The sequence below is a fragment of the Gopherus evgoodei genome, chromosome 2 (assembly GCF_007399415.2).
Source record: "Gopherus evgoodei ecotype Sinaloan lineage chromosome 2, rGopEvg1_v1.p, whole genome shotgun sequence".
Taxonomy (NCBI): Eukaryota; Metazoa; Chordata; order Testudines; family Testudinidae; genus Gopherus; species Gopherus evgoodei.
In genome coordinates this window covers 172,647,695-172,667,409 of record NC_044323.1, presented here as the reverse complement: position 1 = coordinate 172,667,409, position 19,715 = coordinate 172,647,695, and the positions used below count along the sequence as shown (strand labels likewise).

The following is a 19,715-nucleotide window of genomic DNA, read 5'->3' as shown; positions in this document are numbered from 1 at the left end:
CCTAAATGCTTTGTTGACTGTAGCCAATATTAGCATCTTCCCTGCCCCCAAACATTGACGGATTTATACAGAAGGCAAAGGAGAATGGTTCTTCATGTTTGCAGACACTGTAGAAATCTAAACAGGTTGTAAATTACAGGTCATTAAAACTTTACTCTGGTTTGAAATGTGACTTTTGTCTAATATTTATTTCTAGGCTTTCTATTGCAATCACCAATTTTGTATCTAAGCATTTCATAAACATGAACACATTTGTCTGTACAATGCCCCTCTGAAGCACGAAAGTATTATTATGCCTATATACAGCTCAGTAGCTGGGGTGTTGATGCGGAGCTGTAGGGGCAGACAGCATTAGGATGTGATGGTAATTTGTGAAATCTATATGTAAAACTTCTGAATTACGGTCGATGTTATGAAGTTGTTATAAAATTGTTGCATCAGGGAATGCCTCCACTTGGATGTGGAATTCATTGTTTGCTGACAGGGGATGAAGAGCATACCTCCCAGACCAGGAACAATGGCTACAACTGCAGTGGGGACCGAACAATGGCTATGCAGCGGAGCTTGGCTGAAGCTAGTCTCTCCTTGTTAACAGGGATAGGGAAGCAGAGAGAATGGGAAATACCCAAGCAGGGCAAAGAGACGGTGCTGGGGTTTAAAAAAGGTTCCACAGGAGGAACAAAGAATGAAGGCTTTTCAAGGGACAGGAAGATTTGGGCAGGAGAGGAGAAGAAATGGGCATGTTTTAGTAGCCGTGGGGGCCTGGTTTAACTGAGGGACCAGCAAAGGTCAGAAAAAGCTAGTGGAGCAAGAAAGAGTCCACATTCTAAAGAGAAGTCATATGTTGCAGGGAAAGGATCCTGGACAGTCCAGAAGACACTGCCCAATTCAAGGAACTCTCCAGAGTGAACCTGATGCAGAGCAATGCGTATAAGTGTGATTATTATTTTATATTGGACTGTGTATTTCTCATGCTACCTAAGGATAGAGCAATGGTGTTACAGAATCCTTTGCAAAATCTGTTTACTTTCACTATCACACGCCCCTGTGAAGAGGTAAATTGTAAGTCTTTGATCGGATTCTGGGGAAAACATACGAGTGCTGAGGAGGCATAGCGCTAGTTTCAGAGCCCAAGCAAATGGAGTCCCCATTGCCAAAATGAGTGTCAGACATGAGGTCTACATCTAGAGTACATGCCTAGAGACCCAAAGCCAGGAACCATAGCTAAACTCTGCCCAGACCCTGGAAGTAAAGGGTATGTGCGATTCAGCATTTGGATCCATTCATAGAAGTCTATAGAGTGTCCAACTAGAGGAATGCAACTAGGTCGGTGACAGTGGAGTTGGGTAGTTAGCTCTGTTCGATTTCCTTTTCTGCACCTCTCCTGCCTGCACAACATTTAACTTTGTGCTGCACTGCCCAGCCCCAGAACACTATGCTAAAGGGGTTGTAAGAGAGAAGGCGAAAGCTCCATTGTAGAACTTCTTGGAAAAGACAAACTCACTTTCTCTCTGGGGCAGCTTTACAGTGAGGTTGTGTTCTATTTGCAGAATATCCTATTGCAACTTTACAAATAAACATGTCTCTCACTTCCCATACAATGAGACTTCTTTAAGGTTTCACTTGCATATATCCCTTCATGATTTTAGCGTTAATAGTATTTGGCGGCTGGGAAATAAAAAATTAGCAATGGATTGATGGGTACTTTCTCAGCGCTCTAAGTTAAGTGATTGTGAGAACCTGAATTGATTTAAATTAAGACTCTCTTGGGGTGGCGGTGAGAGGAAATTTGTATGATGCCTTGTGTTTTTCACATGGTATAGGAATGAGTCATAGACTGTTAAGTGCTTACTATTGTACTAGTGTTTGAAAATATCTAGCAGATGGTTTATTGTAACGTTCTGCACAAAATAAAAGGTATAAATTAACCTCGCAAAACAAAACAGCACACAGAAGATTCATACATCAACAGTGCTGACATATTACTTCCCCTCCTTCCCCCACTTGGTGGTACTGATTGCTATTCGTAAAATAATCGGAAACTCCTCCCACCAATTTACATTCAGACAGATATTAACTTCATTGTAATTAAAAGGGTCAATTACAAGTTAAAAATCAGATGTTTTAAAAACATTTTGTATCGATCACTAATATTTTAGTTGAAAACTGACATTTAAAAAAAATCACATTTACTTTTCACTCTTTGCTTACTTTATGTTTGCTCTAGATGAAGGAGTTACACTCTTGTTTTGAACAAATTACATTTTCAGGTTTTCATCCATAGCACAATGCTCCAATTTCTGACTTGCAATCACTGCAGGTGGAATTTAAGTACTAACCAATACTGGTGAAATTATAAACAAATACCCCTCCCCACAACATTAGGTTTTTTAAACCTTTTTTTAAAATGTCTATTAGTTAAGCTCTGATTCGACAAGGTATTTCACTTTGTGCCTATTTTTTAAGCATGTGAGTAGTCCCACCTCAATGGGACAGCTACATGTTTCAATTTAGACATGTGCTTAAATACTTCACTGAATTGGGAAGTAACTTACACAAGATCATAATGTAAGATCAGTAGCATACCTGCAATTAGAACTCAAGAGTCCTGACTCCTAGTCCTAGCCTCTGATTACTAGACAACACTTCATACCAATACCCACACCAGTAAATATAGGATGAAATCTGTCCCCATTGAAGTGGGACCAGGATTTAACCCATAATATTTTATAAAACAAGTATGAATGTATTTATAGCTTTATTATTATTATTCCCAATCAAGTAGTAAAGAGAAAGAAAAGACAGCATGGGGTCTACCCAGAGGCATATGTTACTCATATTAGCATCAATGGGATTTAAAATTAAATAGAGAGAGGATACTATCGATCTGAATGTATTCAATTGTACATTTAAGGAATCTCACAAAATGCTTATAAATATGATCATTCTATCTAACATTATACAGCATATTTATTCTAATGATGTTAAACATCTAAGTCCAACCTAGTCCAATAAAGGCTGGAATAGTTTATTTCTATTTTAAAGTTATTTTCTTTTTTAGACATTATAAGAATGGAAGTAACCACATTTTAAATATATTTAGAGAAGAACTAATAAGTCTCCCATTAGGCAAAGGGATCCCGCTAATGAGATACTCAAGATGAACTCTATCCTAGTGAGAAATTCTTTCCAGAAGATTCTGGAAAAGCCCCAAAAACATATGAATGAAAGATCTGGAATGCTGCTTACATTACCACCGTGTGTCCTTGATGGAGACTCCAGCTGAGAACTTTCTATCGGGTGGTTTTGCTGAATAAGATGAGGCTTTTTTTTGTTGTTTTTTTTTAAGGTTTGCACACAGGTCATCCTAGGTAGAATCTGATGAATGTAGATCAACCTGTGCCCTTAGTGAAACCACTGAGTCACTGCATCCAACCTTTCTCCATTAAACACAAAGAGTCTTGCTACTGATTTCAGCAGGACCAGGATTTGGCCTACTGAGTACAATAGAATTCCTCTGGATTTATACCAGCATAGAAGAGAGTGGAATTCAGTCCTGAATACTCATACTGAAACTCAATTTATGTATTTTCTTTGGATATTTTACTTTAATAACTATTTTAATGTTCTGATGCTAATTTCTGTTTTATGCCATTTTTATTTTTAAAACTGAAAAGCTTGTTAATTGTGGAAGGTTATGTTTTACTTATAAATAACAGAGCTGAGAAAATTGTTAATAATTTTCCACCTGCTATAAAATGTTGTGTACAAAAATTATTTTAAATTATATCTGGAAAATACACCAGGAAGATTTCCTGGGTTAATTAACCATGCTAAGGTCCCAGAAAATGATATCCAAGCAGGTGGACCCTTACTACCATGAAATATCATACCAACATCAAGGACTCCTAGCAGGCATATGCACTGCAGAACTGGGGCCCAACTTTACAGCCCAGTTGGCCAAATTCTACTTCTTCACTCACCTGAGGTAATGGCTTGGATGCAGATATAATATTTTTTCCCATTTTTATCGTCATCATCAAGAGGACTGGTAAGATACCATGATTTCCTCACAAGACAATATTTAAATTAGAATCTATTTTAGTCTTACCGGTGGCTTCTTTTAATTGCTTAAGTCAAGGTCAAAGAGCTCAAAAATTAATTAAAAACCAAAGAATTAAGGGTGCTATTTTGGTATTAACTTGGTAATTTAAGAAACACAAACAATAATCCTCTTTTTGAATCACAGCAATGAATATGGAAGCCAGCTCTGGTTTTCCAGAGAGAAATTATTAAAAGCCATAAATAGCCAAATGACCACAGGAAATCTTTGAAAGGCAAAATGGGGATAACGTTCTCCTGGGAAAACAACAATATTTCTGACGTGGTCATTCATGTCTCTTTTAATACAATGCAGATTTTTTTAAAAAAGAAAAGTATATGCATAGAATAGAATTAAACAATTTTGACTAACAAAAAACATCGGAAATAAAGTAAATAGCTATAGACACTTACGTGACACAGTTCTTGACATATAATATTAATGTGAAGCTTAATTCTGAAGCAGAACCAACCAGACCTTTGATCGTCAGCATTAATGGTGTTTTTGCCCTGTCACAGTAAAAGGCCGCCAGCCTGCAGTGAGGTCTTTAAAGTCACATTTCACTGCATCTTGCTATGATCTTAATGTTGGACATAAAAGTTTGCAGAAACAATTGGAGAAAAACTCTTTAAAATAGTTCCAGTTTATAGACCCCTCCCAGAGGAATTCAGTAAAGGAATGTAAACCTGAAGATTTATTTTTCTGTTCAGGTCATGGCTGGGGTAGACCACTATGTACTGAACTCCCTAGTCTGAAACTGAGAGCAACACTAAGTTAACAGGCCTCTGTGGGTAAAAATTCCTGAGATACCCCTTATGCATTTTCACTGAAGTTATTGCATTAAACAGATCAATGGCACTGTTTCAAAAAGGGCACACGGCCAATAACCTACCTCAACGTAGTCTTTGGCATGGCCCCAGTCTCTTTTAGCATCCAGATTGCCCAAACTGAAATATTCCATCTGTCCGAGGTGAATCTTAGCTACTGATCGGCTAATTTTTCGAGTTACAAAGTTAGCCCCTGAAAGAGAGATAAAAGATATTATCAGCATAGTCACATGATGGATAACTGTCTTCTAGTCGAATCCCAAAGCTCAGCTCACAGCAACTTCTTTCAGTCTGTAACCACCCCCCTACACACACATTACCTAAACCATGCCATCATTTATCATTTGAGTAAGCTAAGAAGCTCGAAATATAAGTGTCACATTATCTCCAGTTGCACAGCAAACGTCTTTGTTTGTGGGACTTCTGAAGCATTCCTAATTTGCTGCCTCAGTATTCAACTCAGGCAGAAGGCCAATGAAAATCAATTGGAATGTCAGTTTCTAAACACAAAATGCAAAAGGTTACATAAAGAATGGAAGACAGGCATCTAAGACCATCCTCATATTTAAAAAAACAAAAACAAACCACACACATACAAATATATACTTTTTGTCTCTTAGTAAAGCTGCTGGTGAGACCCTTCAAAATTTAAACTTCCTTCAAAAGGTTTTACTGGTTAACTAGAAAGGAAGAATAAATTCATTAACTAATTTGGGATTCTCTATCTCCACATTTGAGTAAGATATTGACACAGTGATAAACTCTACCATTTGGGAATTGCACACAGCTATACCATACCACAAATAGCTTGGTTCTACATATTTGACTGCAAAATTCGCATACCTGTGCCTTCTCCTTGTAGAGTTGTTTCAAATTACATTTGGCTTCTCATATCTTTTCATCACAACATAGTTCTTTAGATACCTTAATACTAAGACTATGACTTCTATACTAATAAAAAAACACTGATCAACTGTTTGCTCCAAAAAAGGAAGTTAACTGAACCAGTACTGGGGACTGAGAATCAGGCTAAACAAGCTCAATGATATTAGTACCCTAATGCACTACTAGAATTAAAATGACATGGCATTTACTGTGCCAAAGAATATGACTAACTAGTGGCATGGGCTACTTTATTCAAAGTGAAACAGCAGCATTAATACTGTGAGCATAATCATTTCTCTTTCTAAAGTGATTATTGGTTGCTCATAACTAAAAGATTGGAAGGAAATCAGTGTGTCTAGAACTAGACATATTCATGATACAAAACAGCTCTTATGAGATCTACCTGTACATTTTCTATAGTTTGTCTTAGAAACGATCTTTCTTTGGACTTACTGCTTGATATATATTGCATATTCCAAACTAAAACCTTCTGTCACACAAAATAAGAAAACCATAGATACTGCTTGTGTGCTGTTTGACTGTCCCACAAAGTAAAAAATGGGATTATTTCTTCTGTATCATGAGCATCACAAGAATTGAAAAATTAAAGTCCCTCAGATCAGATTTATCAAAAGGATTCAGAGATATTTTGCTTTTGTTTGTCAAATGTTGAAGACTAAATGACATTCTGGTTTACTGGTTATTTTAAAATTTTAGGGAAACTTCTGTGATTACAGTTTTTATATTCTCTGGAAAAGCGACTCATACATGTAATAGACCACTGCACAGTTTGACACAGGCTCAGATTTTCAAAAGAATGTGCACACAAAATATGTGCCCCCACCTGTTCGTGCGCAAACTCTGATGTATGAACACAAACATGCTTACGTACATAAGCAAATGAGCGTGGGCATGCATGCACATTGGAAGGTTTGGGCAATGCACCCAAGTGCAAATGCACTTTGGAAAAATCTAGTCCTGAAGTGATATTTTTTAATACATATATTTGAAAAGTCAATGTGATGACTGATGTGTGAGTGCTGCCTTCTTGCTTATTACTTCCTGTTCATGCTCGTTTCCTGCTCCCTGAACTCAGTGTTCCAGTTTGTGTGTGCGTGCGTGCGTGTGTGTACACACACATAGTGCTGGGTGTGTGCAGTTACTCAGCACCTGCCATATGGACTCATGTTTTGTTCACACTGTTGTTGACTAACTGGTTCACGGTTATTACATGTTTTGATAACCACCTACATGGGATCTTGCTTCTATTTCCTTGAGTTTTAGGATTGCTGTTCTGGGTGCATCACAATGATACAATCAGTAATAATCAACAGAACAATTCACTATAATTAAAATTTGTTAATAAATTGAAATGTTACACATTAGCTGCAATTAAAAAATTCAGAAACTAAATCTAAGCACATGGAATTACAGAAAATGAAACTTCCTTCCTTTTGATGGCAATGTGGGATAATGGAAGAGACTGTGGTCTAGAAAATCATAGAATATTAGGGTTGGAAGGGACCTCAGGAGGTCATCTAGTCCAATCCCCTGCTCAAAGCAGGACCAATCTTCAGATTTTTACCTCAGTTCCCCAAATGGCCCCCTCAAGAATTGAACTCACAACCCTGGGTTTAGCAGGCCAATGCTCAAACCACTGAGCTATCCCTCCCTCCCAAAAGCAAGGAATCCTGATTAGGACACTTTGGGTCTAATTCTGCTGCTGTTAGGCCCAACACTGTTATAAGCTCCATGCAGACAAACACCTATATGTAGCTCATTGCAGGAACAAGTCCTCTGATAAGTTTGGAATATTATTGCAGGCTTGAAAAAGCTATGTATTCTAACTCCTCTGTGCATTGGCTTGTTATCTGCAAAATTAGTATAGGTGATTCACTAATAAAAAGAATGAGGAATACCTTAGAGACTAACAAATTTCACTTCACTAATGTTGATGGCAAAACTCCCACCAGCGTGGATGGGGCCAGGATTTCACCCAGTGTATTCTGCGTCTTATTTAATGGTAGTAAAGTGCTTTGAGATCATCACATGGATTCTTGTTATTTGAAAAAGTGGAATTTATTTTAACTACTAGCCAGAACTATTAAGCACTACTTTAAGGTTTAACATTTTGCATTGAAAGTAAGTTATACTTCCTCCATGAACACAAGAGGCACTTTCAGCACTAAAGTCTTTTTCCAAGGACAGAGTTAAAGTATCCAGTCTTAGGTTTCAAACTGCAAAGGAGTTAAACTAGCAGCTTTCAGCACCACATTCCCATTCTCTGTATCAGCAGTGAGAGTAATAATCATCATCTGTATTGCAGCAAGCTTTACTGTGTTGAACTAGGCGGCTAAAGAATGACAGCTTCAGTTTTGGAATTATCATCTCCTGAGGGAACATAAAAAAACAAATGTTCTGGGGAAAAATTGTTCTGAGCAATCAAGTTACAATAGTATTCAAGTACAATCAATACTACCTGGGAAATGGGAGACGTTTCACTGGCAACCACTAAAATCAATCATTAGTGATTAGGTTCAGCAAGACAAAAAGTATTTACTACTTTTCTTGCTACAGAAAGAATTATGTTAAAAAATTTATTCTAAACACAAACAGAATATACCCCCAAAGGCAGAAATGAAGGATTAAAGAGGATCAAGATTAAAAAAAAATCAGAAATGCTATTATACAAGACTATTCTGCTAAATGTTCAGCAGAAACAGTTCAGTTCTCTTACTCTAAATATCACATAAAGCAGTTAATGAAACCTAAGCTACTGTTCATTTTGAGAAATGTGATCATGAATTTTTTCATGCGATTATGTACCAAGGACTGAATGATGTTTCAGAGGCATTAAAATGACGTGGTCAGAGATAATGTTTAAATATCAATTCTCTTCAAATGTAATATCTTAAAATATCCTACTATACATCATGATTGAGCTCAAGCCGTTAACTGCACATCAAAACTAGAACTTAAACTGACGCTCACTACAGCCATACACAGCAGTTAACGTTATGACAGCAATTCCACTATAAAGCCTTATTTCTAGGGTTTATAATTTGGCTACTTAAATTTGCTTTGGTCTGAAACTTGACAGACATTATGTCTTGCTGCTTAGGAGTGATTCTATCTATAGATTTATATGTAGCTCTACAGATATCTTTACATAGCTAAAAATAAAATAAGGGCTGTGGCACAGAAATGGTTAGTAGCTTCTTTCTTCCTTAGGAGGTCTTCAGGACTCTCTAAGGTTTTATCTGTATTAGCTTTTCCCCCCTAAAATTTCTCACCATTGCTATTACCAGAGCTGCCTCACTGGTAAGAGAAACAGTAAGAGCATAAGTATAGACAGAGCACAAGCTTTGATGGTAGCACTGGTGAGAATTTTTAAGGAAAAAAAAGTTCCTCCCATTTATATCCCTCCTCCCAGTTGTGACCCTCCCTCAGTTCACAACAGACATGGATATTTGTCTCAGTTTTCTAAGAGTTAAGCTGTATTTAAAGCCTGTTTTGCATTCAAAATGACCAAAGGATCTAACTCCAAGTAAAACAATGACAGAATATTTTCTGTCCCTACAGAATAGCAGTGCTGTGTAAATCACTGTGAAAAGTTGCATCTAATCAGCAAACAATCTGAAGAACTGTTTGTAATAAATACAGAACTATTATATTTTCCAAAGGTAGGATTTACAGTATTCTGTGATGGGCACAAAAGTTAAATCCTAGCATACAGATTTATTAAAAGGACACAGAAATACACCAATAATCATCACTGGCAACAAAAATGTTATTTCAGTACATGTTCTCTATATAATAATCATCACTGGCAACAAAAACGTTATTTCAGTACATGCTCTCTATATAATTTTTCTTCACTAATTGCAATATTTTCTTCTCTCAGAAAATATGTCCTGGACAGGGACATGGCAGACATCAAAGAATTCTTTTAGAAGAAAAAAAAATGGAACATTGTTTTCATTATTAAAATGTAAAAGTGTTACTTCTGTTCCAAGTTTATTGTATGCTGTTAACAGCACTTAGATAAACAGAGCAGTGTTTCTCTTATTGCAGGCTCACCCTTCTCCATCAAACTACTGATTTTTTAAAATAAACTTCATTTCATGTTCTACAGGTGAGTTGATCAAACACTTTTTTAAACCTTAATTATTCTTTAAAATGATATTATTGATGTTGAAGCAAACAGCTAAGTTAGGCCATGACTCAACAAAACACTCTCATGCTTAACTGCAGGTATATGATGAGTAGCCTCATACATTGCTTAATCACATTTAAACTACTAAAGTTAAGCACATGCTTTGCTGAATCCGGCCCTTCAGGCAACAAAAGTTCAGAAGTGCAGTCAGAACCTCAAAGTTACAAACACCAGCGTTACGAACTGACTAGTCAACTGTACACTTCATTTGGAACTGAAAGTATGCAATCAGGCAGCAGCAAACAAATCCCCCCCCCCTGCAAATACAGTACGGTCTGGTGTTAAATGTAACCTACTAAAAAAAATAAAGGGAAAGAAGGTTTGATATCAGTTTCTGTGGGGTCGGGATTTAGTGTAACGACACTAGCCTGTGCAATCAGATTTTGTACGAATTTCCCATACCTCTCTGCCTATGCAATTCAATGCCAACCATCAGTACTTGGATCGCCTTACATATGCATAACTTACTTAAAACATATCGGGGGGAAAAGGAAGGTTTTAATTCACTAATCATAGGAAATAGTGGTAGAAAATTAGCTTTAAAAACAATCACACTGATATGTATTTCACCCATTTACGACTTCCTTATAAAAACAAAAGTGAGAGTTGAATGAACTGGTTTGAGCAGGATAATCTGCTTGCAACTTTGCCCCTTCCTTTACTCTGATACAGACTTTTAGGAGATCATAGGCAGGTTTGATTAAAGTCACCCTCTTGCTTTCCTGAGCTTTGTCATTTGGACCTTTTTTTGTTGGGATCTAATAGTGCTATTGGCTCTGTAGAGTTCCTTGGTAGAGGTGTCCCTGAGCTCACAACATGCCTGGGAAGCCTTAAAGCTTAGTATTATAGTTTGGAACCTGCATTGCAGTTTTCATGGACAACCCTCTGTTTATGTGGTTCTCGGAGAAGCTGCAGGCAAGAGAGGCCATGGCAGGATGCCTTCATAAGAATGGCACTGTCACAGGGTAAGAAAGGGATCGTGGAGGATCCAGGACCAGTGCAGAAGAACAGCATACCAGCCCTTCTGAGACTCTGAAGAAGAACCGCACCCATGTGCACTCTCCCATCCAAAGGGCTGTCATTTAGGCACTGCCCTGCACTGAGGGTGGTATGAAGCTGCCATCAGCTGCATAAGTACAGATTGTCCCTTTTGAGGTCCCAGCATCCAGGATGAACAAGTAGGCTGGACTGTCTTTTTGATTCTGTGGACTGGTGTGGAGTAAAAGCATGATCCCACCTCCTTCTTAAGAGAGCAATGTGGGGGAGAAATCCCTGAGCTTCCTCAAATGCAATGCACCATGTCTGTCCCTGGGACCTGTGAAGGGCATTGAAACAGCATTGGGTGAGACGCCCTGCAACTCCATTCCCACCTGGCCCATACGCTGTCAATTAATGATCATTTAAGTTACTGGCCTAAAAGATATGTGCAAAGCAACATTGTTAGTCCCAAGAATTTAGTGCATGTGTTTTAAATTGTTTAGAACTATCACATTCAGTATACAAGTTGTCCTCAAAATCAAATTCAATGAAAAAGATTTTTCAGTGACAGAGCAGTTAAAAATGTATGCTGGTTTCCAGTGCTTTTGTCAGGCTCTAGCTAAAAATTGGTTTAACCACTTAGAACCTTAATTCTCAGTATTGGTTGGTAACTACAGCTATTGTCTTCATTTTAAAGCAGAAAATGAACGAACACTGTGTATAACCTGTCCTTGTTCCTCAGAACAGCAGTTTTCAGCTGGGGGTCTGTGGACTCTTGAGGGCTGCAGACTATATCTAAGATTTCCAAAGGGCTCCGCACATCCACTCAAAAATTTTTAGGAGGTCACAAGTGAAAAAAGGTTGAAAACCACTGACTTGGATGAATGTTTTAACACAGATTAAAACTGTAGCATTTTATTGAAAAGTACTTTTTTTTCAGCGGGAGTTTCTACAGTACTGTAAAATTTCCTCTGAAATTATATCAGGTTCAAATGACCTGTTGAACTACTATGATGTAACTGGAAACATGTCTTGCTGCACTTATTGTATATGAGCTTGTGTACGAATGTCCTTTTAAATGTGACTTGATAAATGTACAGGACCCAGTTCTCTGCAGACATAAATTGGAGCCACTGCTGTCAATTTATATCAGCAGAGAATCTGGCCCATTAGGTCAAAGTGAATGAGTTACACAACTGATATAAAAAAGTTCCATTGACATTATAACTTTGAATAAGAAAGTGAGAAAGAATACAAACCAGTTGAACAAAAATAAAAAGAATTTGATCAAATGCCAAAGAAAAAGCATCTGAGGGAAATTTCCATTTGGTCCATAATTCAAACTGTTGTGCCTAACTACTGCTGTATAGTCAGTATTCTTCAGAAAGCTTCTTTCCTTGTGGACTCCAGAACTACAGCATTATCCTGTTTTTGTGATCTTTCTCATTTAAGTCAGGCTACATATCCTGCAGGGACAGACGAGGCAGTCAAGATCACCCACTGTTTTGAGACCACTATAAAACTTAAGCACAATGGGGTGAAATAAGGACAGAAAATTATCCAGGAAATGCATAGTTTGGCTTTGTCCTAGTAAGACAGATCCTTAAATAATTTTTAATTAAAATATTATATATGTGTGTATATATATATCTATATAGATATTATATTAACAACATTAGTAAGCGTGCAAAGTTAAGCATGCAATAATTAGGAAGTGCCAGAATTAACCTTAATCCAGCCCCTTTGTTTATATGTATTATGATATACTTTTACGATATATCCCCAGAGCAGGTCTAGTCTTTAATTGCAAACTATATTTTCCCACAGGACCCATGTCTCATCAGTGCACAGGATGGACTTGCTTTGTCGATGAATCAGGGTTGTGTAGTGAAGGAAGCTATTGTCTGCAGAACCCTTGATTTATTTTGTTAAGAAGCTAGAAGGTACATAGTGAAGGTGGCAGGGGATTGCAGGAAGAGCAAGGCGAATTTGGTTAAAATAGTTAGAACCCAGTTCTCCAGAGCAGCATTTCTCTCTGCCTCTGCCACAGAGTTCCTATGTGATGCTGGGTTAGACAAAATTTTCACTGGTTGTGTGTTCCTCTTTTTCTGGGTGCTGGACTTCAGACGCTGGGGTCTGATCTGTAGAAGGGCTGAGCACTCACAGCTCCAACTGAAGTCAATGAGAGCTGTGCTTTGAGCATATAAAGTGCTATATAATGCCTAGTACTCTGAAAAATCAGGTCCCAGGTATCTAAAATTGGGCATCCACAACTAGTGTACACTTTCAAATTTATTCTCTGGGTCTCATTTTCCCATCTGTAAAATGGAGATAATACCCCATCATCTTACAGAGGTGTTGTGAAAATAAATTCATTAACATCTGTGATGCACTCAGATACTACAGTGATGAACAGCATGGAAAAAGTCCATGAAGAAATTAATAATCCTGTTTTCAGAGCAGGGTTTGAATACTGTTCAGTAAATAAGGCCTGAGGCCACACAACAAGGATAAAACAAAAATACTGAGCACCATCCTCTGCACTAAATGAGAGATGGGTCCTGTTGAAAAATAGTATATTATTGTGTAATTAAAGATTATATAATAATACATACACACAAGTGGGCTGAACTCAGGTTGCTCAGGCAACCTTAATTTCCTAACTTTTGAGTGCTTGACTTTGCCCCCTTAAATGTTCTTTTCATGTATTTTACATTTACATTCTCTTATAGACACTACTGAATTAGGATTAAAGAAAAAGCAACAACTTTTGTGCTCACTGAGCATATAAACAATTTATTGCAGTTCTAATCTAGAACTAACTCCACTCCCTAAACAAGACTCCTGCATTTTACAGGGCTTCCAAGTTGCAGTAAAGAGTCAAATGTTCTCAGTGGGCAGTTTGGAGGGGGAGAAAAATCATTCAAATTTAACCCTGAACCCCACATGAACCTAACCCTTGGAGGCTGAATATTTTCCACTCTCCTGCTATCTACTGCTCCTCTGCACGTGGTAATCTTTGGCAACCCCACTGAGAGCTGCCTGGGCTATGGCTCTGTTCAGACAGGGTGTAGAAAGAAAAGACACTGAGAATGTCATGGCTGACTGACCAGACTACTGAGATCAGAGAGATTATGCCTCGTTTGCTCACCAAGCCCTGCCAAAAGCAACACTAGTTAACTGCAGGTACTCAAAACCCAACAGGCAAGTTTAAAGGAATTTCAGGCTTAAAAGAGGACCATTCATAATGTGCATTTGTTGGGGATACTGTAGCTACCATCTTTTGGCAATTATTCATCAGTGATTCTTTAATAAAAGTTCACTCTGCCCATCATTGAATACATTTTCTTTCAGATATTATTTACAGTTGCACCTGATTTGGAGTTAAAGGACAGACAAGTCCAGAGAAGACCCAGGGTTTATTAAAGAATAAACAAAAAGGACTTAATAGCCATCCAACTGAATGGAGATAAATAGAGAAAATCCACAGCTGTTATTGTAAAACAGCTACACTCTGTTCTTCTCCAGGCTCTGAAATGTTGCACAGTATGGAAGTATGAGAGCTTGGAACTTACATGCATAACCCTTATATATCATCTCATGACAAGGGACCTCCCTTGTGCCAGAGTCAAATATACCTCTGTTCACAGGCACCTCCAATTCTAAACAAAATGGTCGGAGAATCTGCTCCCAGAAATTCTGATTCAGGAAAGATCATTTTAAAGTCCCTACAGTATCATTTTCCTTGTGTCCTTCTGTTTTGAGTTTCTGACCCACACTTTGTCTCATACTTAGTTCTTAACACTTTCAGGGGTACTGCACAGCATGTTTACATACAGAGTACACTGTACATTCCAAACAGATGAATGTAAAAATTTAGCACTATTTAACAACTGTGTTAGAACTGGAAAAACAAATTATATTATACATCTTCCTAAAAGTAATGATATGCCATTACATTGCCACCCTCACCTTCGCTTATGTCAACCAGCAGTAGTAGGAAGTGAAGGTACAGCAGTCAAGCACTGATTATGAAAACGGCTGTGACTCTCCCTTATCTCTGTTCTGGGGAACAGTCAAACACGCTACAGTGGGACATGCTGCCAAAGGAGCTTCAGACCTGTGTTTGGTGAGTGTTTGGTGTGACTATGTGCTATTCCAATCACTAAAGATCACTGGGAGTGCTGCTGCTCTTAACAGGCAGCTACTGCCATTCTTTCCCCTTCCCTGTTGCTCCACTCTGTCTGTTTGGCTGGGAGTTAGGAAGGAAGACAGAAAAAGCTACATGAGAGAGGAGGAGCAGACATCTCCCCCATAACCCCAGCTGCTTTGGAGCCAACAGGCCCTGTTGTTTTGATGATTCCTGGCCCCATTTAGTCTTATTTCCTCTTTGCCTGCAAGAACACAAAGTGGAGGTGAGAATATTGCAAGGCCCTCAGCATCACATGGGGACTTCTAAAATGCTTAGGCCTTTCCCTCCTGGAAATCGCTCCTCTTTACTAGAATTAGAAACAACAGCCCTGATACTGACTTAGGTATGTGGGTTTTACACCCGTGTATCCCATCTATTACAATGGAGTCACTCCTGGTTTGTACCAGTGTAAACAAAAGGAGAGACTGGCCCATTTGTTAAAATTATTAAGTAAAAAAAAATATAGAAATCCCACATTCTGCAGTGTTTTATTTTTGGTATAGACATGCATCATTACAAAAATAGGTTTGAAATACAAAGCTGGCTGTTATTGTTCTTTTTGACAGCTTTCTTAGTTAAGCTTCTTTGAATAGGACCTTCCCTAACAGCCCCCTTTTTTGACTCATAACCTTAGTGACAGTCAAGCAGCCATGCAGAGCCACTTCGTATAATTTATTATGCGAAGCAGCTTTTAATAAAAAATGCACTGGCAGGTAGCCATGTTAAAGCAGGAAAGGCCCAGTAAGAACCTCCTACAATATAAAAGTCTCTGTTGTTCTCATTACTGTGAAGCAGGAAAACCCTTTAAAGGCTTTTGATCCAAACTGTCATTCGACAGAGACTGTGGACAAGACAAATGGCTGTAAAACAAGGCAATTGGATTTCCTACTGCTACAATATCTTACTTGGCTCCCATGACACAATTTGTCTGTTATTCTCTCTTGCCGTGGTAAAGTAAACTTACCGGCTACCCAGAAAACAGATGAGTGTAATCAGGCCTTTATAAATGATATCTTTTCACCCAAGGAAAGCAAATAACTTTGCTTCCCCTATAATAACTGTTTCTAATACTTCATTTATTCTTTAAATTGTTTATAAAACACTTCAAGAGAGGTCAAGCTCAGAGGGCAATAATAATTAAAGATTAAGGAGAGCATCTAAGTATTTTGTGCCTGTGAGTAAACACTGTGGCAATTATTATGATATGGAAAACATCTATTACGAGTTTGGCTCTGTATTTATTTATGAGTTTCTTGATTCATATGTTGCTTGCATCCCACACGGATTCTTCACCTTTCTTACACCTATTTTCAATTCACATTTAAGCAGCTGGAGTGTTTCATGAAAACCTATCAATGAAAATAATCATAGCCTTCACCACTCCCTTCTTTGGAAAATTCTCTTGAATTTTTTCCGAAATCCCTCCACGAGGCATCAGTCCTCCCTGCATAATGAGCTACAGGTTCCAGTCCACAGGAGGAAAGGACCGTGCACTAGCTTTGGGGACAATGGCAGTCCTTTGGTCTTTGGCAATTTGCTTCTATTAGAACTCAGACACAAGGGCATCTTCTGGCTACAGCTGCTTGAGGAACCATTCTTGGGTAGGAAGAGGGGGCAGAGAAAAGGTAATATGGTTCAGTTCTGTGTTATCTTTTTGCATGGCAACTCCATGGCTAGTGGTGAGTTTATGTCCCTCCAGCTGCTCCCAACCTGCTGCATCCTTGCTGCTTCCACTAGGGTGCAGTCCTCCAAGCACAGAGAAGTTCATCTGTGTCATAAAGGGTTAACACAGGGAACCAAACACCTGACCAGAGGACCAATCAGGAAACAAGACTTTTTCAAATCTGGGTGGAGGGAAGTTTTGGATGTGAATCCTTTGTTCTTGGTCTGTTCTTTTCTCGGCTCTGAGAGTGATCTTTCTATCTCCTGGCTTTCTAATCTTCTGTTTCCAAGTTGTAAGTACAAGGATAGTAAGACAATAGGTTTATATTGTTTTCTTTTGTATTTACATGTGTGTAGTTGCTGGAATGTTTTAAATTGTATTCTTTTTGGATAAGGCTGTTTATTCATTTTTTTCCTTTAAGCAATTGACCCTGTATATTGTCACCTTGATACAGAGACCCTTTTATGTCCCTTTTCATTCTTTTTATATAAAGCTTTCTTTTTAAGACCTGTTGGAGTTTTTCTTTAGTGGGGACTCCAGGGAATTGAGTCTGCAGCTCACCAGGGAATTGGTGGGAGGAAGAAGTCAGGGGGAAAATCTCTTTGTGTTAGATTTACTAAGCCTGACTTTGCATACCCTCTGGGTGAGGGGGAAGAGAGATTAGATCTCTTGGTACTTGTGTTTCCAGGACTGGAAGCAGGGAATCTCCTAGGGTTGTCCAAGGAGGGGAGCCTGGGAGGAAGTAACAAGGAAACAAGGGGAGGGAGTTATTTCCCTTTGTTGTAAGACTCAAGGCATCTGAGTCTGGGGGTCCCCCAGGGAAGGTTTTGGGGAGACCACAGTGAGCTAGGCACTGTATAATTCCTAGCTGCTGGCAGCAACACCAGGGCCAAGCTGGTAACTAAGCTTGGAGGTTTTCATGCTAACACTCATATTTTGGATGCTAAGGTCCAGATCTGGGAAGAAATGTTATGACAATCTGTTCCCCACTTTTTCCTCACAGGTCAGGGCTAGTAGGCATGTGAGCTCTATGGTATTACACAGGAGGCAGCATTGGACAACCAAACCCAGTTCCTCACTCTACGGAGCCACATGAGCACCAGGAACTTCCCTTCTCCCAAAAGGGAACTTCAAAATGTCTCTACCCTCTAAAAACAGAAGCGGTTCCAGAGTTGGGAAGGGGCATGGCTTGACAGCCCCTCTTCCCCATCCCCTCCATGGGGAACAACCACTGACCTTCACACATCCCATTGGCCTGGGATATCAACATTTCCCCTCCCCAAAGTACATGATGCTTATTGTCCTCAATTTTAGGAGAGAAATTAGGATGATGGGCATGGGGATGGAACCAGAGGTTATGGAGTGGGAAAGGGGTAATGCTGCAGTCAAAAATATGGATTTCCAAGGTTTAAATAAAAGGGAGATATATTTAAAATAAAAGAAGGAAGAATTTACACCCATAGCAAATTTTTTTTGACATAAATGTATGTATGCATGCATGTGTGCGTGCACACACACACACTCCTGTCTTATAGGCCGGGTGAAATGCAAATTTAAAGACAGAAAGGATATAAATAAAAAAGACTATGATTAAAAATATTTGTAAGCAATGGAGCAGGCTGAGTTAAACAGAAAGAGACTATTCTGGGGGTAGCCGTGTTAGTCTGTATCCACAAAAACAATAAGGAGTCCGGTGGCACCTTAAAAACTAACAGGTTTATTTGGGCATAAGCTTTCATGGGTAAAAAACCTCACTTCTTCAGATGCATCTGAAGGGGCCACCGGACTCCTTGCTGGTTTTGTACCAGCATGGCTGTGTAACTAGTCATGTGCCTATTTTTATCATGTTTGCTTAGTTTATACATTTTATCTCATCTCCCACATCACCTGTTCTCTGACTTGCCTTTATAACATCAATCTTGCAATTGGATCTGCTAGTGTAGATAATTTTCATTCCAATGAAGTTAATGGGCTTATGCATGGGCAATGCAGTCTGTGCTAGCTGGCTTCATTGCAGGATTGAGGTTTTAGGGCTTATTCTTATTAAATTTATAGTTAACTTTAAACACATGAACAAGCCCATTAATTTCAATAGGACTGCTCCTGTGCTTAAACACTTTACTGGGATCAGGCCTGAGTGCTTTAATGCCTGGTAGGACCAAGCCAATGGGTAATCTCAATGAAATCAGCGAAGTACCTGTGTAATTCTTTGCAGGATCAAAGCCTAAGCCTACGTCTACACCACAGAGACTGTACCCGCATAGCTATGTCAGTGTAGCTTTGCCGGCATTGCCCTGTAATATAGGCGCAGCCTACATCAATGGAAGGGATTTTTCCATTGGCGTAGGAACGCCACCTTCTAGAACAAAGTTACCGCCGTTGACAGAAGCATTCTTCCATCAGCATAGCTGTGTCTCATGGGGACTGAGTCAGGAGAGTATCTCAGTCAGGGGAGTAGTGTTTTCACACCTCTGACTGACATAGCTATATCCATCTAGCTTTTAAATACAGGCCAAGCCTTAGACTGGAAGCTACCTTTTATTCTGATGTGTTTGTTCAGCACAGTGCATATACGAGTGACTTGGAATACATTTGAGCACTGTTGCATTGGAATGCCCCGCGCCTCCTAGGTGTTGCATAGCATTGGACCTGTGCCTGTGTGAAGCCCCAATGATTTCGTTTTGCAATTTACAGAACAGGATAAGACAGACAGCCAGTAAGACTAACATTTTGCAAATATATGTGGAGCAAAGAATATAGATTTTAATTAGGTTTGAATAAGAAATTACTTTTCACTAAAGATACATTTTAGACTGTTGCACAAACCAGTTCTCATAACATCTCACCTTCCA

General features: G+C 38.8%; 1 protein-coding gene across 1 annotated transcript in view; it reads right to left on the bottom strand.

Moving 5' to 3' along the window:
- GMDS (GDP-mannose 4,6-dehydratase) overlaps positions 1-19,715 on the bottom strand; it is a 547,433-nt gene that overhangs the window by 274,632 nt on the left and 253,086 nt on the right. Inside the window, exon 7 of the mRNA XM_030552293.1 lies at positions 4,995-5,122. Within this exon, the coding sequence (XP_030408153.1) occupies positions 4,995-5,122 (128 nt within the window). The remainder of the gene's footprint in view (positions 1-4,994; positions 5,123-19,715) is intronic.